The 23,925-nt window shown below is 33.4% G+C and overlaps 2 protein-coding genes across 2 annotated transcripts; one reads left to right on the top strand and one right to left on the bottom strand.

Annotated features, from left to right (window-relative positions):
* Window positions 1-2,717: 2,717 nt before the first annotated feature.
* On the top strand, window positions 2,718-3,486 carry TRIADDRAFT_63884 (expressed hypothetical protein; the record flags this gene model as incomplete). The annotated part of the gene is made up of 2 exons (XM_002112066.1): window positions 2,718-2,753; window positions 3,037-3,486. The coding sequence occupies 2 exons, from the start codon at window positions 2,718-2,720 to the stop codon at window positions 3,484-3,486; spliced, it is 486 nt and encodes a 161-aa protein (XP_002112102.1).
* Window positions 3,487-4,951: 1,465 nt separating this feature from the next.
* On the bottom strand, window positions 4,952-8,389 carry TRIADDRAFT_55801 (uncharacterized protein; the record flags this gene model as incomplete). The annotated part of the gene is made up of 6 exons (XM_002111567.1): window positions 4,952-5,926; window positions 6,168-6,221; window positions 6,352-6,567; window positions 6,719-6,817; window positions 7,221-7,423; window positions 8,296-8,389. The coding sequence occupies 6 exons, from the start codon at window positions 8,387-8,389 to the stop codon at window positions 4,952-4,954; spliced, it is 1,641 nt and encodes a 546-aa protein (XP_002111603.1).
* Between the last annotated feature and the right edge of the window lie 15,536 nt (window positions 8,390-23,925).

The raw sequence follows: 23,925 nt of genomic DNA, 5'->3' as shown, positions 1-23,925 counted from the left end.
AAGAGACTAAACCAAAGAATGGCTGAAACAATTACAAGTTATTCTTTTAGTTTAATCTCATTTCTATACTAAACTAAATAACGGGATATGTATTCATTACTGTTACATAATTTCTTCTCAATATCGATGTACAATCCTATAATAAAAACTCATCTTCTACTCCTTATTCTCTTGTAAATGCTGTCAAAGATTGAATTGTCTTAGAATACTTTTAGTCTGCGTAATTTATACGACGAAAGCTTCTGTGGTCCGCGGAGAGCCGGCTAAAATCCAAGCATGCATAGCCATGATCAAGTCCTCTCTTACTTCTCACGTAGTTTGCTAATTACTCTGCTAAACACATCATCATACGTGTATTCTAATCTAACATTAATTATCGTTGTCAGCATGATAGTGTACGCGATCAGGTTGTATACTAGTATAATTTTATTAACAAACCGGTCGACAATGAGCTGTTATATGCTATATCTGTGATGCAGATGTTCGACAACAGCCAAAGTAGCCTTGTAGGCCAGTTCTCTCATTTTAGACTGCAACTTATACGACATTAGAACTAGATAGCGTTACCGTAGAGTAGAGTATACCTTATACAAATAGTTTATTGGCGATAGTGACGATTGCATCAACGTAACAAAACATTGATTTGGCCAAGGTTAAATTAATTAATCAGAACAATTAGCAATCGTAGACCATTCTATATCCTTTCTTGATGATGTTTACGCAACATGGACTATTGTCCAGTATTAGTACTAGTTACTACACCCTGGTTCAGTGGCTAGCGTAAGCGTATTTGACAAGAGGAATTAATTATTAACCACGTTAGTAACCATTGGCGTTTAGAACAACATCTCTTGGAAACCAAATAGCGAACAACTGCACAGATTGCAATCACTGCCACGGTGTATTTATTAAGGGTGGCTAAAATGAATAGCTCCATTATCATTCGCAGAATGTCCAGCAACGGCAAAGTCATCAAGTCATTGTATGACTTGACGGCCAAGACTTTGTCTGGTGAACAACTTCCTTTGGCTAAATTTCGCAACAAAGTTGTCCTGATCGAAAATACTGCTTCAGCATGAGGTACAACCACTCGCGATTTCCTGGAGGTATGATCATTCTATCTATTGAATTATCTTAGGCAATCTATATCATGGAGATCTACGTTAATGGTTGTACCAGTAACTACCGTATTTAAGTGCCACTTATTGAAGTAGTTGATGGATGTGTGTAGAGGGATGAACGATTAGTTGGATGTGAAATGATCGAGAGTGCTATGATACGGCAATCGATCTCCCTTTAGTAGCTTTGCATTTATAAGACGGATTGCATTGATAGACTAGACTGCCGATCAAGAGAAATAAATCTAATGACTGCTTCAATCTTGGATTAGCTTTGATGTTGTGTCCAATTCGATTCGATTAATGATAGACAAACTAAAATACTAGGTACAAATCTTGAAATCAATAGTTATCGTTCTACGTCGATAGATGACATCGATCGGCCACACTTGATCGATACTATAGAAACGATTAGGATAACTCTTACTCCTGCAATCGTACACTTTCCTTGCTGCTGTGTAAAATTACTTCAATGACAATGTGATTCAGTACGGCAACTATTAAAAATGGAATTATTTGATGGCTCATTAAGTTAATTCGCTGATCAATAATAGTCATAAATTGCAGCAGTAGACGTTATCGACGATCCAATGTCTATCCCTATCTTTAGAAATAGATCTATCCCCGAGTAACCTGACTACTGCTTTACGCATAGACTGTATCATGAAAAGGAGATTGATCAGGATGAATGTACTTGCCTGTCGTTTTGTAACTGTACAACTAGTCAATTAGACTCAAAGATCGATCATCTATTGCATCCAATATTGCAATTACAGTACAACAAGAATAGATCATATTACGACTCAGCATATTATTGCAGCGAATTTTACCCTAGTTTTTAAAGTAATTATTTTTAGATAACGAATTGAACGTTTATGAGCTCATTGTGCTGCTACGTGACTGATGACTACAAATTCCAAGTTCCAACATTTTAAATGATTCAAAATTGACTCTAGACAATCTTATTATAAAATATTTAAAATATGTATGAAGGAAACATCCAATGGAATATTTCATTCTTGAAAGTATTGTGTCCAAATGCGTTATTGAATAATTAGTAATTGTTACTCTTAAAGCATTTCACATTTCAAAAGTTTTCTTTGCACTTACTGGGCTATAATTCATTGTTTGTCTTCTATCTGAATAGTTGCTGTTTATCCAATTTTAAGGGGAAAAAGTACTGCATGGCGATAACTTTCGACTACCCTATATATCGTTGAGTTACTCCGATCGATTTCTTGAATAGACACTTGGTTAAATTGTAATATAGATAACCGTTAGCTACTTTTAATTCTCTGGAATCCGTCATTATGTTAGTTTATGATGATTTTACAGATCTTGACATTTTCAACAATACCCGAATCACGATTTCGATTTAATTATTTTTCCCGAGTCTCTCATACACAATCTGGTATATGTATGTTGATTCATGGGCACTGGGCAGATTTCATATTAAATTTACATTTTACTATGGAAGTGCCATTGAAAGTTGCAAAACAATGAATGAGCAACGTCTAGACTATTAAAAATGGATAAAAAATTATAAACTATAGTTAGGAAGGGCTAGAGGTTGGGAAAGCCCTGCAAATTTCTTAAACCATGACTTTAAGTTCTCTTGAAAAAATAGATATACGAGTAAATTGGAGACTGTTAGAGATCAAATTCAATATCGACAATTACATTAGGTGTTTCGTGATTGATTTATCAAATTGTGGTGCAACTACGATTAATAATACTTGACAAAGCTTATCGGATACAGTGAATGCGATGTCAATTTTAGTTCGACAAACAACACTTTCAGGAAATTTGATTGTGTTGGCATCATATTTTTTTACGGGCTGCTACTTTGATAGATTAATTATCGATACCATGCATTGATATTTCTCTAATCTATGTTATCGTATTAATAATCTGACAGATGAACCAATTGCAAGCTAAATATGCTCATCAAGGAAATGGATTCGCTGTTTTAGCTTTTCCGTGCAATCAGTTCGGCCATCAGGAAAATTTAAATGGGGAAGAAATTCTCCATTCACTCAAGCATGTTCGACCAGGTGGTGGATATCAACCTGATTGTGTGGTTATGGACAAATGTGACGTAAACGGTTCTAATGCTCATCCACTATTTCAATTCTTGAAAGAATCGCTACCTACTCCAAGCGATGATGCGGATAGTTTAATGAGCGATCCAAAATTTATTATATGGAAACCTGTCAAACGTAGCGATATATCTTGGAATTTTGAAAAATTTTTGATTACAGCAGATGGCAAACCGTATAAGCGTTACAGTAGAAATTTTCGAACTGAAGCAATTGCTAATGATATTGAACATTTACTTAGTGTTGCTTCTAAAAAAGGTCGTAAATAAGGATCACCATGCAACTTATTTTGCTTTTCCATTCACTAGTACTTTGCCAATGATGGTATAGCCTAAAGACTGCTTACGTTGTTCTGAACATTTGTTAACTTGGCCTTAAAGCATGAAAGCATTACGAAAAACCTTTCTTAAATGGATAGTAATGCTTGAAAGTTCAATTTCGAACATTAGGCTGTTAATGATTTACTAAGAACAATAAAGTCACATTGGCTCTGATAGTAAATAAGCTCGTTAATGTTTGAGCATTATAAAACTAACTGGCTATAATAGGATTATTTCGCTATTAAATAATCGTTACCATTTATAGAAATAAAATTATGATAATGTTACAGTACTTCCTCTGCGTTCGAGTAATGAATTTATCCATCGCCCCCAAAAAATGAATGTACGAAATATGAAAAACAATTTACCCTACACATCTATGAGGTCAATTTAAAAAATTTGTCAATGTAGCATCAATGCGCCAGCTGTAATTTAATTTATTAGATAAAAGAGATGAAATCTATTACAGTTAGTGTAGTATTGGGTTACACGAAAGTTATACGTCAAGCAAAGGTTTTCGTCATAACAAATATTTATAATTAATTACTTGTTACGCACAAATTCAAAACTTTTCATGGTCGGTAGCCATCTGATAGTTTTCATTGTGTGAGATTTGAATAGCATTATAGATGTGCGTCAGTCACAATGATTTGCAATTCTATATAATTTTACTAAATCAATAGCTTGCTGGATCTAATTACAGGTATTTAGCTCAACAAAGACCTTACCACTTCGTATTGATCGTTTTTATGAATAGTAATAGTTCTTAGGTTGCTCGATTTCCATGATCGCAAGAACTCCTCATAATTCATACATTCATCGTATTGCTTCGCTATTGATTAAAAGACTTTTAATACAACACCCAACAATTATAGATATGGTTTCTTTTTATTACATTGCTCAGCTGTATTAAGTATACAAGCCTTTAGAGATAGAAAAGGATTATAAAACGAGGATACTATAGGTTAAGCTGAACTGCTTTCCCGAACATTGAATTGTCAGGCTGAAAATTTAATTGAACTTCAAGCATTTTTAATGCCTTAGTTACGACTATCAATTTACAACTCTCAGTTATGAAGATGATAAAACGGTTAATGAATAGTATTAATATCAATAGTGATTAGTCAAAGGAAATTTTTCGTCCAAATGGTTGAATAATTAATTAAGATAAGTACGGCAGTTGCAGTTAATTTTTATCTTACATGCAAACCTTTACTAAATTACTTTATCAAATAATGTTATCTTAGCTTGGGTAATGGCATGCTTAACCACAAAGTGCCATTACTGTAGCTCTTGGAACTACGCACAATGGCAATATTTCTGCCCTTAATAATAGAACCTGAAAGCTCTTACGATGTAGTCTTCTTTCTTATATTCCTATCGGGAGCTAGTGTAGCAATGGCCAAAAGATACGTCAAAAACTTTGCTTTGCTATTTCTACGTTGCACTGTTCGAATATTACGGAGCACCTTCTTTTATCCTTCCCAATCAGGACGCATTCGTAGGATCCACTTTCTAGCATTCTGTAGCCAACCACTTGCATATTTTCGTAATCTGGGCTATCTTGGCGATGTTGATTGTTCCTGCTTTTAACCTTGCTAATCATATTTATGTTACTTGCTATAAGGTCAGCTCTACTATCCTCGTTTTGTACACTTTTCGATTTACGTTTCGATCTAGTTGACTTCGCTCGATTATCGCTAGTGGTAGTTCTTGTAATCGGTTGTTCAATAACCTCTAAGGAATCGCTAATACGAGTGTCTCTCTTATCATTGTTACAACTATTCCCTGAAGATGAATCAATAATGTATATTGGAGGTTGTTTGGTGCTAGTTGACTCTTTTTTCACTATAATATTATTATTTGATTTCAGAGGTAGATTTAACGGAATGGTAGTATCAGCTTTCACATGTTCCGCTACGTCTGTTTTGACTATAGAAATGTCTTTTGAATTACCAGATAGGTCTTTTGATAGAGTGGCCATAGTAATCATCGCTTTACCTATAGCTTTACTGCCTTCCATCTCAGAATATGTACTGGAGCATGCAAGTAGATCCTGTAAACATGCCACATTTTCATCTGTAACTGAGGATGCAACTACATCTTTGTTTTCCGTGGTCGGCATAAATACTGATGTAAGGTCTGTAGCTTGTAGCATATCCAATCGATCGTCCTCGAAAGTCAGTGTACTTGATTTATCGTCAATTGAGAAAGTGGCGTAGACACTAGACGTTCTACTATTCCCGATACTAGCAGATTTATTTGTAAGTAATTGTCGCTTTGATAGAACTTCGTTACTTTTTCTATCATTAGGTGTAGTAATAAACGTTGCCGTAGATGATGATTCAGATGCAATCGCAACTGATGTGAGCGGACCCTTTACAATAGCCTATTATTTGTTTAATATTACCAATGATATAATCATTAGCAGCTGTGCAACGGCAAAGTAGAATTTTATAACTGATAATACAATAGTAAAAATTGCATTTCGACTCAATATTGCCTTGCTTAAGGGCAGAGTGAAATTCACTAAGTCACTCGAAACAATAATTAAAATATATTTATTAAAACAATGTAATACCATATAATCCATAAAATCATTTGAGTTATAAACAAGTCTTATTACTAACATTAATACTCTGGTCATAATTTTCCGCTTCACCATCTCCTTTGATATCGCATAACTTTTAAATTAATAGTAAAATTAAAAAAAGTTCGCAGTTTTAGTAGGAAATTAAAGGAAAGTGTTACTACGATGCATCTACTGTACTCTAGAAAATACCTGCTAAACTTAAAATTGAGTGTTATAGTTACCTTTTCAATTAATGCACATTCTCCGAGCTCAGAGTTAATTTTATCAGTGTATTGTTCTACGAGCTGTTCCAATGGTAACTTTTCTTGACAGTCTTTCATGACGTTTCTAAAGTGTTCAGAAAAATCTTTCCGTAGTTCACTTTCACTAATCATACATATAATATTATGACGGATTAATAACTGCTCCTTGTGAAGTGCCTGGGCTTCTTCGTCAGACTACACGAAATGTGATCCAAGTGGGGTTAAAATCAATTAGATTGCGGGTTATTATATTGTATAAGCAAATTTTAATTGCACACTAGTGAATTGGTGCAGGCATTGATAACCATAATGAATCCGGTCGTTTACAATACGTTATAATATTTACCAAATCTTCTCTATCTTCTTGTTTTCTCGGAAGCATTTTGCAAGTCATATCAATAATCTTTAAGTCATCGCTACACGATGATAACAAATTTAATATTGCCTAATATTGGTGGGGCATATGAATAGTATACATAATTAATTAAATAGTTTACTCTTTATAATAACACATGATAATTATTCAATCGAGTATAAACTAATCAAATCAAAGATTTTTAATTGTGTTATTTAGGCGACTACGTTTCATACAAAGTATCTATAATGATCAATAGTAAAGGAATAAAATATCAAATTTGATCTAAATAGAATCTTAATTACGCAACATGGTAGCATTCATCGGGTTGTTTGCATCAGCAACAATTACTAAGAAATTAATTTAAAACAATATCCTTAGACTATCGATAATATTTCTATAACAGGAGATATTTCTAGTACCCGCAGTTAATTTAGGTCTTTGAAAGCTCTTATGTATTCATTTATAAGATATAAATCTTAATGACACCGACCTTTGTTTTCATTTCAAGTAAGATTCTCCTATATTCTTCAAAGGTGATTAATTTCGGCCACTTTGAATGCAGCTGTTGTAGTATTTCAATGGCATCTACATACTTATCTAGCTCTCTTTTACTAACAATTCGCCATAAATTATAAGCCATCCATCGCTCAGTTTTAACAGTAAATTTCGCACTTCCATGATGTTCCTGCAATCCTGTATGATGTATAATGCAACAGACTATTCATACTTCTTTAAGCAAAAGTTATACATCATGACATTCTGCAAACTTGACATGAGAAAAATAATTAATACTTATGGTATGAATTGAAAGTTATTAGTTCCATTATACACTTATAACTTGTACAAATAACTACAGTGTTCGTATTGTGTTATTGGAGTTAGTACATAAAAATTATTTCGCTTTGTCAAGCTCCAGATTAAAACTGTAGATAGGACATGCCTATACGGCTTGTACATAGTATAATGATACTGTTAAGTTAGAACAGTCGTTGCGGTACCTTGATTATATATTATGAGAGCAGTTTCAGTAAGCACTGCCACTCATATTGTAGGTAGTATTTGGAGTGAATTTAGTAAAGAAGCGAAAGACGGAAGTTGTTGTATTAATTGGTTCGTACGCTGATATAATTATAATCAAGGACTACTAGAATCAGTACCAGGGATTCTAGTGGTCCTTACAATAGCATACTCGTTCATTTATTTCATATTCTTTTACTAGTGTTTGCACTAGGAGAAGAATAACAGAATAAATTCTTGTCGACCAGAGTATTTAGTTTAGATACGATTGCTGGTGGGATAGGAAAACATTCGTAAAACAGCACAATTGTACAGGGTTACTTTTATTAAGCAATCATAACTACAGTAGATTTATATCATCTATTTAATGGACTGCAGGTATTCATTTGCTTTAAACTGTAATAATAACTTATACGCTAGAATTAATCAACGGATATTGCCTGAGATAATACAGTGCATTTACTAAGTGCCAACTGCAATATAAACCGTGTAAAGAGTAAAGTAAGTTGCAAGAATAATTTTCTCTGCTATACAATACAGTGCTATACCTCGAAGAATAGAATAATACCGACGAGAGCAAGCCCATTCCGCTACATAGCCAAACAGTTTTCGATCAATATCATCTAGTATTTCCGTAGTCATCCTTTAGGGACGATTCTTACAGTATATTACCTATCCCAAAATTGAGGAGATAAAAATAATGCATTACATACAAAAGGCCTAAATAGGAAGCGCTCTCTCGTACGCTGTATTCGAGTATGCAATATCAGCGAGGTAGTATTGGCATTCATACTCAAGAAGCATCCTTAAAATATAGTGATCAAAATACGCAACATCTGTATCAGACCTAACCATGAAGTTCTCCCTTTTATATTATCGAATTTCTTTAACAATCCAGTTGATTTAATAACGACTAGATATCGGATCGGCAACCGGCATGAATATCGTCACTTGCAATTGTACGAGCGGTACACTTACACTTCGATAAAGTGATCCTTAACTGTTAAATCATGGTTCGCAAAATTTCTATATTGAAAAACAATTGAGGAATCGTAGACCAAATTAAGCGTACGGAGTTACCATTACAGTATTTGCGCCGCACTCCAAAACAGCAGATTGCATAGTTTAGAAAGAGTATCGACTTTATATGGCCGTATATTAATATTTGCTATGCTATCCTGTGCAATAATACTGCCTCGGTTGAAACTACGTGCTGCTATGCGAGAAATATGATTCATCCCGGTTCCTCATCGATGTCAGATAGACATACAGTACCGCTCTCAATTATATGGTCCACAAACAGACCTAAGGACTAAAGGCCCCTGATTTCTTCTTGACCGATAGCAATGCTGCCAAGTTCGGAAACAGTTTCTACTTTTGCAGACCCAGGGACATTATCCTAGATACGAGTAACTACCTTATCTAACCGTACTAGTCATTCTTTATTTTTATTTTAACATTGTATCACTTGCGCTACAAATATGACAGCATTCCATTGCTGCCAGTCATTTAAATACTTCCTGTTTACTCGTGTTGAACACCGCGACTGTTTATAGAAGATAGTGAAGTAAAACGCGTTTCTGAGCTTCGCGTATTCCTAATTTACTGTAAGCTAACCGAGGCAAATTTGAGACTGGATTGAATGAGGTCCATGCAAAGCACGTCAGCATCAAATCAGTGTAAGATTAAGGTTAACAATTGCAAGCTGAAAAATTATTCCTAAGCTTGCATAGATCATTTGATTCGTCTTAATTTTATCCAGAATATGTAACCGGCTGATAGCGAGAGCTATTCTTACCGTGGCAAGATTCGTATATCAGACCATTTCCAATCAAGTGCACGATCATTCAGTTAATCAAGAAATGGATCGGAATGCAATGGAAAAGGTTCAAGAGTTGCTAGTTAATCTTGCACGAAAACCGCTCCGGTGTCCCTTCCTATGTTATTGCGTGGTGCAGTTTTACTACGATTTCCGTATGTGTCACACGGTACGGTACGGTCAAGGTCTGCCGGACCACTTTAGCAGTACTTTACACTGTACACTGTACCCGGACATGGGCTACAGTACTGTACAGTACTGTAGACTAGAGACTCTGGCCTTCTCTAATAAAGGGTCTTTACAGTACGTACTCTAGTCTACTGTATGTACTGTACAGTACTGTACTGTAGGCCATCCTAAAATGTCCAAACTGCTGTACGTACGGACAGACGTTAGCTAGAGGAGTCGGACTGAGATGCCTATTTGGATATTATAGGGATTGATATTATAGTGTTAGACTAGAGACCCCAGGCCTTCTCTAATAAAGGATCTCTACTCTAGTGTACATTACTGTCCATTCGCCATCCTAAATATCAAAACTACCTACACTATTTCGTTACCCCTTCACTGTTAATACTTGAACTACTCCACCATAATATCAAAATAGGCAACTCCGTCCGACTCCTCTAGCTGTAGACCATCCTAAAATGTCCAAACTGCTGTACGTACGGACAGACCTTAGCTAGAGGAGTCGGACGGAGTTGCCTATTTTGATATTATAGGGATTGATATTACAGTGTTAGACTAGAGACCCAGGCCTTCTCTAATAAAGGGTTTCGTAGGGTTTCTACTCTAGTGTAGACCATCTTAAAATGTCCAAACTGCTGAACGTACGGACAGACCTTAGCTAGAGGAGTCGGACTGAATTGCCTATTTCGATATTATAGGGATTGATATTACAGTGTTAGAGACCCAGGCCTTCTCTTATAAAGGGTCTCCACTCTAGTGTAGACCATCCTAAAATGTCCAAAATGCTGTACGTACGGACAGACCTTAGCTAGGGGAGGCGGACGGAGTTGCCTATTTTGATCTTATGGTGGAGTAGTTCAAGTATTAGCAGCCAAGGGGTAACGAAATAGTGTAAGTAGTTTTGATATTTAGGATGGCGAATGGACAGTAATCCGTGCCATGGACGACTAAATTGACCGCTGTAGTCTATGGTTAATTCTGTACGATGCTCTGATAGTATAGACGCTGGATTGTTTCAATAGTAAAGGTTTTAGCGCTTGTACGCGTATGTGCAATTTTTGTACCTGGAAATGAACTACAGTATTAAAGGACTTGCACAATTTGCTTGTGGTAATAATACAGAACAAGCTTACATGCCTTAGGGTTCGATGGAAGCCGATGTTGAATAAATTGACAGTATTTGCAATAAGCTTTAGGACTTTTCCAAATTTCACCTGAGGGTAAATTGCAACACAACAAACGCGTACGTAGAATATTCAAATTCACGTCATTGAAGTTGGAACCTTGAATAGTACTCACTAGTAGTCAGTAGTACTCAGTACTGTAGAGGTAAGAAAAAACCTCCATGGCCAGTACGGTCTTTAATTTGATGACCAATATCTTACGTTTATCCACTAGACAGAGTCCATGGTACAATAGATATAATAAGTATTAGAACTATTGCAATTTTATCTGAGGGTGGATTGCATTAGTAGTAACGCGCATTTACTGTTAATAAAGTTGATGTCATTGGTGTTGGATCTATGAACATTTGGCCACTTTTAATTTGGTATCGCTTTAGCTCCTACTGAACCTATATGCCATTAATATTCAATACAGCACTGCATAAGGCTGTTGAAACAACATTCCAGCTAATGATACGGTACGCAAACATTGCCACAATAATCCTTGCCGAAACTATCGTACCTTCATTAGCGATTCGCCTTATATTGCCATGTTGGATTGTACAATTGCGTCTATTGCAAATAATCTACTTTTTCATAGCAGTTAAAGGGAATTTTCGACTTTTCATACGGTATCTGAGTTAAAACTTCAATAAATGCGCCTAATTGCTACCAAAGAACCATTTCCAAGACAATGATATCAATGAAATCTTGATACTATACAATTATTGCTACATTCTTGACCTCTATTGCGTGAACTATCCAATTGCACAAGATAGATAAATATTATGAGCTTGTTCTCCTAATTGATTGTAGAAAAAGGTTCGCAAAGGTTATCAATCAGCAATTTCGTAATACAAATGTTACAAAAGTTTATTGTCCTAAAATCAAGAATTTACAAGAATCATATTTTACTAGGAGATCTTTGTGTTAGCAAGATCCCTTTCTTTGGAACGATGCACGTGATTAGCATATAATCAAATGTAAGATTACTTGAGATGCTTTATAAGGTTAAAATACGAATAATCTGATTAAGAAACGGCCTTTATTGAATATTTGGAAAAATATCCGTTAGAAACCTGCAATGATTGCTCGCATATAAGCCATCAGTACTATAGATATGTGTTCTGTATACCTATCTTGTAATTTATTGCAATTATTAACTACTAGTCGATTCCTCGCTCGTTATACTTCTCGCCTACCAACTGCATTTATACCTTTCACTAATTTTAGGTTATATCGTAATGCTCTGGTATTATTAGATCCATTCAAATAGATTTTAATGATTAATTTGCTCGTGGATCGCATGTGCATATATCGTGCCAGGGCATACTTCTAGGGATAATGTTCCTAAAGTGCGTTACCGTGATTTGAATAAGCAAGCTGAAAGAGGCCGTTGTAATCTAATATATTCGCACTTATTCATCATTGACAACTATTTATACTTTGCATTGTAATACCTTGCTACAAGTTCCATGATTATCTACATAGTATATATTAATGTCATAGTATCGCTAGTTCGTTAAGTCTTGCTGAGTTATATTGTTTTCATGTACAAAATATGGTAACGGAAGTACGGCTTGCATTTGATTGTTTAAAATGCCATATTAACATCTGCTTGATTATTGAATAAGATTTTTTAAGACATTCTAATTTGAATACTATTTTACCTCCAGTAACAATTCATTATATCAAAGGTTACGCTATAGAACAGTTACACCTTAGTGACGGGCTCATAAATATCTTTATGGATTGAAAAAACTTTATTGGCTTACAATAGATCCAAGATTACACTAGTCCTTTGTTTATTTAGTTATCGTACATCTGTTCTTGTAGATTAAACTGCTGCAGCACCGTACAAGTTCAACAGCAAATATGGATGTAGGCAGCAGAATGGTTAATGATGGACATACTAAACATTGTAATATTCTGCATGTTAAGTGCAAACACTGACAAAGTATCTTGATAAGAGATATATAGCTATGAATGCCTTTAGAATGTGAATTTTATTCTTATTGCCAATAACAATCGCATCATTTATAAACAAATTCGCGGAATGTTTAATCGACATTCTCTGAAAGTTATCATGCATACGCTGATACAGTAAAATAAAGTAAGATTATCTGATTGAAAGGGACCAACTACACACTATTCTATAATCCAGGTAGCAGACTATGCAAATATTCTTTGGTCATGCAGGTAATGAAAAATTAATGAATTTTACATGAAAGTCTATTATCATATCATTAGTCTAAAAGATTTATACTAGAATTATCTTTCTTAGAATTTCTTAAGATACATTACACTCCCTACGCATACGATAATAGCTTTGATCTACGACATTTGTTCGTGCCTATTATCGATTCTCGTTCAGATGAGCAGTAGTATGTAATTTATGAGTATTATCTAATAATGAAATTCTAAAAGGCAGTCGACCTTGCGATATTGAATTACAGAACTAATTGATAATGTAGGCTAAAATGTATTATAGTAGAAATTGCTGATAGAATAAAATTTTATAGATTTGAGGTCTCTAGCCACAATGTTACAAATAGCATTATGCAGTCAATAACTAGAAAAGACTTGAAATATTCTAGTCTATTACAAAAAAATATACTCGACACCAACATTATGAGTGCAATATGCATATATTCCTGCGATAGAAATGTAGCACATGCTTAAAAGAAAATTCTAATAGAATCTTAGTCCAATAATATCTTTTTATAAAATGATACAATATCTAATATTCAGATACCTTAATGACGTAGATAGCTACAAATAAAGACCAACTATAGTGAAATAACTAATGTTACTAGAATTACATACCATAGCCATAAAGGTAATGATAAAGAAAATCTAGGTATATCGCTGTAAAACGACTATTTATAATAAAGTAGCTACTTTTACTAGAATTACTATAAGGTAGAAATGATAATGAAGATAATTTACATGGTCTGGCTTTAAAATAAATTATTGGTTGTAGCAGAATTACTATGAAGATAATGTATAATTAGTAAATTAATATTAACGTACCATACTTATACACTGTAGCTATTAGATAAAACTGCTAATTTTATTAGGATTACTACGAGATAAATCCGAATTTAATAGAAAATACAGTATAGTCCCAGATATCTACTTCAGATATCAGATCAACAATTACCACCATTATGACATATTACACAGTATATGAAGAGAAATTTCTATGCTAAATTATATTGCTAACTTTGAAGGAGAATTTAGTTATAATAATTAAGTACGACTATTTCATATTCATCTCAACACAAGTACAAGTTTTAACGCGTAAAGAAATTATAATTATGCATACAAAGGAAACAATGACGGCTGTCATAACCTCTTTAATAGATGCTCTAAAACTATAATTCGCATAACTAGAATATTATTGATTTGCAAGAGGTAATACACGACAAATTCTATAGGTTCTAGAGAGCTTATTTAATTATCTGCTATATAGTAAGGTACTCTGGCAATTAAATACAGTACCTAGATTGTGAATTGCTGAGCAATGGTATTAGGAATGCTGTTGCGTAAATTAAACCTTGATAGTATTTGAGCTAGTAAAATTATATTAATTATTCAGATTAAAATTGCATTATCTCGTAGACTATTAATCACTAGTATGTAGTATATGGTGATTGGAGCTATTAATTAATTTAGTAAATGAATCGAAAGGCAATAAAGCTATTACATAATTGATGAAGAGTCGAGTCTAAATGTCTCTAACATCTTTTGATTGATTTAATTTATAAAGATATTCACAATAAAGCCATGATCCAATAGGCTAGCTATTGATGTTAGATCAATATAATAAAAAATGATGCACGGTATTTATAGTCATAACAAGACTTAGCTATTTGATATTAACTTCCGGCAATTACTATATTAATTTATAAGAGGAAATTCAATTGCATGTTAAGTATGCAAAAATATTACGTAAAAGAATTTTTCACGGATAAAGCTTCAACAGAAGTCACATAATATAATATTCCTTCCAGGACACCTGCTGGCTATGCTAAACCAGGAAAATGAAGATATATTCCAGCCTGAGTCAACACTCTTAAAATGCATATTATAAATGAATTAACGTAGAGCTTATGTGGAAATTGATATTTATAGAAGTAAATGAGTACTACGAATTGCTTACAGACCTGCAATTTGGGATAACGAGAAAAATCCATTGAGCGATTTTAATTCGAGGTTTCCTGGTCTTAGTTAAAGCCCCCAACTAAGTGGCTAAAGCTTGATGATGTAGACTGAGGTACTTTACTTTTTAAGATAAAGCTTCAGTTCACCACCAAATGGCTAGGTCAGTAGTTAATTCTTGAACTATGGACTTTGTTAAAAAGCGTTTTGTTTTACCATAAAGAAGTTGTTGTAATGAGAACCTATGTTGCATCATCTAGTTTACAAAGTGAACGTAAAGGGTTTCTTTGCCCATAATTAATAAGTAAAGGTAATTGACCAACATTATTAATATCAAATTAGATAATGTAGCTACAGAAATAAATTGAATCAAGCTAGCAGCTAAAGTACTCTAAATATTTCTGTACAATTTTTAAAAAGTAAAGGTCATAAAATAATAACGCAAGCCAGATCTTGAATAAACTTAGTTAAACTTATGATGCAATACCATTGGCAATCCTAGATTTTCTCATTTACGTGACATGAACCCATTACTTTGACCCTTGACGCTTAAATTATCCACACGAGAGCTAGGACTACTGAAAAGTGATTTTCAATTCAATATTATCGACAATTTTTTTAACAGTCCAAGCATAAACCTTTTAAGTTCTGATTATATTAATAATCATACAAGTACAATGTAATGTACATTAAACATTCTCGTAAATTAATTTTCTTTGAATGATAAATGAAAATAAACTAATTTATCAGTTCTATTCTATAGCTTTAACGTATGTTATATTTTCAACTATTATACTTCCCTGTATCATAACGGTACTTCCTTATTGATGTCATTTATCAATAGTTGAAGTAAGTGTGCCGAATAAGAATTCGAATCAATTATTCTAAATGATAAAGTATTTAATAAATTACCATATCGTATAGTCACAATAAATATACGCTGATAAGCAAGCAATACTGACGTAAGGTTTTTGGTTTCTAAAATTATACTAGTCCCGATCTCCTAGATGATGCAATAGATTGTATATAATTTATGTTTAATACGGAAGGAAAATACAATTTTGTAAAATTTTGTGGATCATACTCCATACTTACCTGTGCTATAAAAACAAGATTAAATACTTAACTAGTAGCAGATCTTTTAACTTAATGTCATGGTGAATGTCACCAATTGAGGAGTAAGATTATTGGTAAATTAATGAATGGGTAACATTACTGTATGCTAAAGGTTAGTGATTAAGTTTATATTCTTTCTTCATGTAGAAAACCGACTCCTATGATTAATAATTCGATATGATTCCATTTTATAACCAATTCGGTTATAGTATAATAAAACATTTACTGCAGTGAAAATTATGCGACTTAAAAATTGATGTAGTACTCGTGATTTTTTTAATAAGCTTATAAAGCATGATAGCTCATACTAGCTATACATATCTTCATAGAATAAAATGGAACAACCTTTAAAGCTTTGCCTTAAACTTAAAGCTAACACGAAATTAAATTGTTTTATGTGATGGGCTAAGGTTATTACCAAACTCACTGAGTAGCGCTTTCTATTCCTTTAATTAGTCAACAATGTCAACCTTGTTGCATATGGTATAAATAGTAATGTAATATAATACGTGTATTAACATACTAAAGAGATCAATATGAATATTAATTCATTCACCAATTCCAATCTGCTGTTAGTGTACTTAATTCTAAGCTACGGGAATCAATTTAATCTAGTAGACAATTTGGCGACAAACAGATTTTTATTTTATTCATGCTAAAGATTTCCCATTACTTTAATTTACACAGTTGCTTTACCAGTAAATAAACTTAGCAAATAAAACATTTTCACGATACAACAAGTGTAAACAAAGTGTAATATTTTTTTAAAATTATTTATCTTTGTACACAAGGTGAAGAAAATGTGTCTATTCATATACTTTCGTCATTTCAAATGGCTAACGTAAAGGAAGAGATGAGAAAAATTGACAAATTTTAGATTACAATTATGAATAAAGATATGACGGGTGCTAGTAATATCATTTCCTAGACTGCTGTAAACCATTTACATCATAATTTCGGTACGTGTTTCTGTAAAACTTTCCATCGCTGTCATAACTACAATAAGAAATATATCTTATGACATGATAAATACCGTCATCAAGCTACTGTATCCTTCAATTGTGATGTTATAAAATTTTTATTATGATATTGTTCATACAAAATTACTGTAATTTTTAGTCAGCTGTTATCGTATTTTGTTGGCCTTAACCTAATATATAAATTAATAATCATAAATTGTATCAATTGTTCGTTGCTTTATTGTAGTAGTGATTGTTTAATAAGGAATTAAAATGTCCTCTTTTCTTTTTTACCTTATCCAATTTAATTTTTAATGATAATCAGTAATTACACAAAAGGTATGATTGAATTTTATAATTAATAAATACAGGCAATCGTATTCACTATATTTTATCCTGAATTATACATTGATAAACTGTCCTAGGACAAAAAATGAAAGATATTCTCGAATTCTATCACGTATAGCCATTGTCATTACTATTTATTGTTGCTACTATTCAGGCTATTTATCTAAGATATTAACATCACGGTAGGTGTTTTTAATAATTTATTCCCGACATTGCGCTTAGTAATATTAATGAAATGAACCAGATTAATTCCTATACAATAGATGTGGGCGAATGGGAAGTTTCCAGGAAACTTCTGTACGGAGAGTTGAGCAGCATTTGTAAGGTGGATGATATCGACGATCAAGAACTGCTATTGTGATTAATTACATAATTAAATGAACCGGCCGAAGAGTATAAATAAGTAAACGCAGGTTCATTTTCACCATAACAAATTCATTTAACAATTTACGGAGAAAAGCTCAATTTAATTATACCTTGCTATTTTGTTGCTACTTCGTCTGCAGTTAAAACTTCAGCAATATGGCCAAACAATTTCACCCAATCTGTTCAAAAGTGATTGCTCCCCAACCGCAAGAGCAAAATTATCCTGTTCAAAGCGAAGATACAACCTATATGTCATCTACTCTGCCAAGAAAAACTGCAATTTACAAGCTTTGGAATGCTATCAGGTCTAAATTAGAAAAAAACAAGAAGCAAGCTCCAGAAGAAAGTCCACGAAAATATTATGCTGACTACACTATCTTTCAAGAATTTCCCTCTTTATATTAGAGTAAGGATGCTAGCTTACTCGTATAACTCAAGTGGCAGTCTACAGCAGAAAATTGTTTCAGTGGAGATGAAGAAATTCTATGGTGTGCGCTAGCAATGGCTGCAAATCACAGGGTTTCGGTGACCAATTTAAAAGATACGCTTATGCCCAAAAGCATTTCTCCTACCTCTCTGATATCTGGATGGAAAGAGATATTTGATTACTAGTGCTCGGGCTAATCTTGTCAGAAAGTGAAAAGAGGCGGTAATAAAGAGAAAATGGCTATATATTATAGTCGCTATCATACATTGTATTGCAGCAAACTGTAATACATAGCGAACACTTGCGTCAGAACAGTTTTTATTTAGTATCATAGTTTTCACTATGATCGTCAATACTAACACTTTTCGTAGCCAGCTCAGGCATATTTTCATTATCCCTACTTCTAAAACTTACTCCTGTAATATTATGGCCAATAATTCTGTTATTTAATTATATACCATGTATCTAATTTTTCAATTAAAAAGATTTTTCACATTGTATCTAATTCGAAGATCATCATTTATGCTTGAGTAATATACTATTTAATTTTTAATCCGTTAATTTTCAATTTATCAAGGCATGCGACAATATGGTTAGTCGTGTGCCGTAATCCTGTGTTAAAGGGAATCAACATGTCAAAATGATCAGCAACACTAGAAAATTTCTGTTATTCCAAAGTGTTATAATTTTAACCGATGAAATATTTATTGAATTCAATATCTATATTACACTTGATAATATTTACTGCTAATCTAACGTCGTCAATAGACGCCAATTTTAACATGCTGTCTGGTTGATTATTCAATAGAACAACATTAAACGTCAAAATATTGAAAATGAATAAAAATATGAAGTTAACATTATTCTTTCTCGGTTCTAATTTCATTGCGCCTAATCGGCTATTGTGAGCAAATTAAATTCAGAGACTAAAACTGTCCCTGCATTGCATTAATAATGCTAGATTAAAAATATCGGTTAATACCGTATGACAGTAGTACCTTAATCTAGATATACATCAAATATTGATTGTAATTACGTGACTGGCCAAAAAAAGTTTAAATCATTTCAGACTGGTTCACAGTATAGTACAGTAGTAGTTGTTTCGAATGTATCCGTCGTCGTACTGCTACCTACCACACGTGTGCGTGTCGTTAAGCTGATTATAATTATATAATTTATTTCTAGTAAAATACTTTACTGGTTATGGGCTAACTTGATCTACTATAGATATTTCTACAATTAATTACTCTGACAGTTTATTTGCAGACAGGAAAGTTTAACTATTTCATTCAATTAAAAAGCGTCGCCTTAGCGAGTAATTCCGGTTTTAATCGATGCTCTTCTACCGGCATTGCATAGAAATAGTCCTTCCATAATTACGCAGAAGAACTTTGAGATTTTCTCTATTTTCTATTTAACATTGTTGTCGCTTTCTATACGTATTGCATGCATTGATGAAAATCCCACAAAATATTCTCAATAGATGTATATGCTTCACTAAGGTTATTTGCAGATGATATACTTCATTGGATTTAGGTAGTTTAATGTCACTCCTGTGGTATTGCTTGTGGCAAACACGGCATGAAATGTTTTGGCCATTTCTTCACTGTTGCCTCAATTTATACTTTTACAGTACTCCACTTTTCTCTCTATTGCAACACTCGTTCACGATAGCTACTTAAACGAGCAATTGAAACAATTCTATGTTATAGTAGAACTAACACCAAAGGAAGAATTCTAAGTAAAAAATGAATTCAAATGGTCACAAAATACAGCTAAGACTGAGATTAGCGGACTTCATTCCTTCATAGATCGATACCAATGGCATTCTTGTATCATAAAGAGAAAAAGTTCCTATTTTAAGGCAAAATAGGAAACTATGACGATAAAATCTCTTCATAATCTCTGTCTCGGCTCCATCTTTTACCGCCGAATAGTCATTAAAATACCTTCGAACTTCCTTTTTACGATTGTGCATTCAAAGGATTCTATCAATGACGGAAAACAAACCGATCTTGATCATGTGACCACGCGTCAGTCTTGCATAGTGAATACCAAAGTTTCGACTGGAAGGTTTGGTAAGAATATCCGCTTGCAGGTCCCTGACTGAAGTCGCCTTAAATCATACAGTTATTACACTCAACTTCACCGATTGTACTTGGTTTTATGCGGCAAGATCCTCCAAGTAGGTCAGTAGCTTACTATGGGTAAGAGTGAATCCAATGAATTTGAAGGGATGACCTACTGTAGTTTGTCATCATGTGACCACGCGTCAGTCTTGTATAGTGATAGCAAAGTTTCAACTGAAGGTGAGGTAAGAATATCCACTTGCAGGTCCCTGACTGAAGTCACCTTAAATCATACAGTTATTACACTCAACTTCACCGATTGTACTTGGTTTTATGCGGCAAGATCCTCCAAGTAGGTCAGTAGCTTATCATGGGTAAGAGTGAATCCAATGAATTTGAAGGGACGACCTACGCCGTGTCACACGCACACGCATAGTCTGACGCAGTGGTGTGATTGAATTGCTGAAGGCGTCATTGCCTATGATTATTTTTTGGATCGCTCACTGGACAATTTCTGTCTTTCTTTAAAGACAGAAAATGGCGCCTAGAATAATTAGAATTGCCTTCACACTTTACTGTTACTCCATGTTAGTCATTCATTTAATGCTGTATTTACAGCTTATTTATTTCGAGGCTGGATAATTGCGCTATTTTTTCAGTCATGCAATGGCGAATAGGATAATAGCAATTGCCATCTTGGTCATACATCGAAATGATGTATTGACAGCTTATTTATATGGAAGCTAGATGATTGCGCCATTTTTTTTTTAATCATGCAATGGCGCCAGTAGAATTGCAATTGCCTTCCCAGTTTACGATTACTCCATGTTAGTCAATCATTTAATGCTGTATTTACAGCTTATTTATTTCGAGGCTGGATAATTGCGCTTTTTTTCAGTCATGCCATGGCGAATAGGATAATTGCAATTGCCATCTTGGTCATACATCGAAATGATGTATTGACAGCTTATTTATATAGAAGCTAGATGATTGCGCTATTTTTTAAATCATGCAATGGCGCCAGTCTAATTGCAATTGCCTTCCCAGTTTACGATTACTCCATGTTAGTCAATCATTTAATGCTGTAGTCACAGCTTAGTTAGTTATTTAGGTGAGGGATGATTTCGCTAGTTTTGAACTATGGGATTGCGCCTAGGATAATTGTAATTCCCTTTACAGTCTACTGTTCCTTCTATGTTAGTCATTGATTAAATGCTGTAAGAGTTCATTCAATGCAAAGCTATCGATAATGATATATAATCGAAGAAAATCTACTTTCACGATGATATTCACGGCTTATTTTCCACTTAAAGCTGGAGAATTTACCCAATTTCAGTCATGTAAAGGCGCCTAGGATAATGATAATGATATCATCATCACAAATTCCTATTAGTAGATGTTAGTCATTGATGTAATGCTGTAAGTAAAATTTACAGCTTATCTTTATACCTGGATAATTTCCCTATTTTTCGGTCGTAACATATTTATTGTATGGTGGAGGCAATTATCTGCACAGTTTACCTTTACGGCATGATGGTCTTTGATTTAATGCTGTGACAGTTAACTAAACGCCTGCTTATCAACAAGGTAAAGAAATAGAATCTACTTCCAGGCAGAAATTCATTTCTTGTTTTTTCGGACACGTCATGGCACCTGATTACAATTACTTTCACAGTTTACTGTTGCTAGATATTATTCATTGACTTAATGCTGTAATGGTTAACTGAATGCAAGGCTTCCTAAAATCAAATAAATCTACTTCCAGGACGAAGTTTATGACTTCTTTTTCCCTTTTATAGCTAGATATTTCTTTATTTATCGGTTATATAATGACGCCTAGGATAAAATTGTAATAATTTTCACAGTCTCATATTATTAGACGTTTGTCATTGATTTAATACTGTAAGAGTTAATAGGAAGCAAGACTGTCTATAATCGAATAGAATCTACTTCCGGAGTGAAAATCATGGCCTATTTTTCTTTTTATAGATGGATAATTTCCGTTATTTTTCTATTCCTGTTATACACCTACAACAGCACCGAAAGGACTGTAATAAAATACAATTCCTTAACAGTTTAGTACCAGGTGATAATAATTGATTTAATGCCATAAAGATTAACTGAATGCGAAGCTATCTAAAATCGAATAGAATCTACTTCCAGGCAGACGCCTATACTTTATTTTTCTTTTCAGAGGTGGATAATTTCTTCCTTTCTGTCCTGCAATGGTGCAACAAATATAATAAAATAAATACAAATCCGTAACAGTCTACTGCCCCTAGACGTTAGCAATAAATTAATTTAATGCTGTAAACGGTTAACTGAATGGAAGTTTATCCGTAACCAAATAGAAATCTGCTTCCAGGTTGTTTGTTTCCGAAACCAATAATAATAAAATCTGATTAAAAATTCTATCTTAATTATTGCCTAAGGGGAAAGATATTGTTTTCGATAGCTGTTTGATTAGTACCACAAGAAAGTGTCAGGACATATTGTAAGTTGGAAGCAGTTTATCAGCTGAATCATTCCAAGTGAATTATCGATCTAAGTTTACTTTAGTGTTAATTTTATGCCGTTCATGAAATTTTACTAACTGCAATCTAATATTTTATCCCTTGTAAACAGTATTTAAAAACTACACAAGCTCTAATTTGTACTCTTTGTTAATAATATCTGATAATTAATATTAATAGAGTTATCGATACTGAGAGTTAATTCGCTGTCATGTTTATTCCGTAGCGAAATTTACATTAACAGAAAGTACTTATTTTCTGGAGGCATTGGATGAGGATAGCAGTGGTATCTCGACAAGGGATGGAATGAAATGATTTTAATGCTGATCTATTCTAAGAAATCATCCGTCTAATTTTTATTTTTATTGTTCATTTTGTGAAGCCATTAAAAGATTGCTATCATTCTAGGTATTACCTATACAAGCAATATTGAAATATTATACATCCCCAATTTAAAGTAGTTACCAATGATACCTCAAAGTATAATTGTGTTGTTGACGTAAAGCTAATAGTGAGTTAGTTCATTATGTTATATTTTCTGTGGCTAAATTTAATGTATTTTTGCTGTTTACTCCCTAGAATATAAATTTCAAATGGCTAGCATCAAGATTTACTATGATTGTCTATGAAATAGTTTATTTGATGCAAAATCAAGTTTAAATAATTCCTCACTCTACCTAACCGGTTCTACAGCTTGATTTAATAAGAATCTGCTAGACATAATGCATTCTATAGAATACTCCTGCTTATAGCTAAATTTTAATAATTTAGTAATTATTATTACTAAAGGATAATAATAATAATAATAATTCCCTTTCCAGCCATAATTTATTTATCCTGTCTGGAAATTTGAACCTTGTCTGCTTATTTCGAAAAACGGTTTTACTGTTTAAGTCAAGCTCATTTGATTCAATGATGTAAACAAGTAAAAGAGTTATATTAGTACTAGATACAAGGCAAATTACGCTTTTGGATAGAATTGCTACAAGATGATATATAGCTAATAATTGATTTTCACGGCATTTCTATACGGGCTCAGTATTCA

This window comes from Trichoplax adhaerens, genomic scaffold, assembly GCF_000150275.1.
Source record: "Trichoplax adhaerens TRIADscaffold_4 genomic scaffold, whole genome shotgun sequence".
Lineage (NCBI taxonomy): Eukaryota > Metazoa > Placozoa > Uniplacotomia > Trichoplacea > Trichoplacidae > Trichoplax > Trichoplax adhaerens.
Note: the sequence above shows the minus strand (reverse complement) of the source record. Positions and strands in the feature narration are given on the sequence as shown.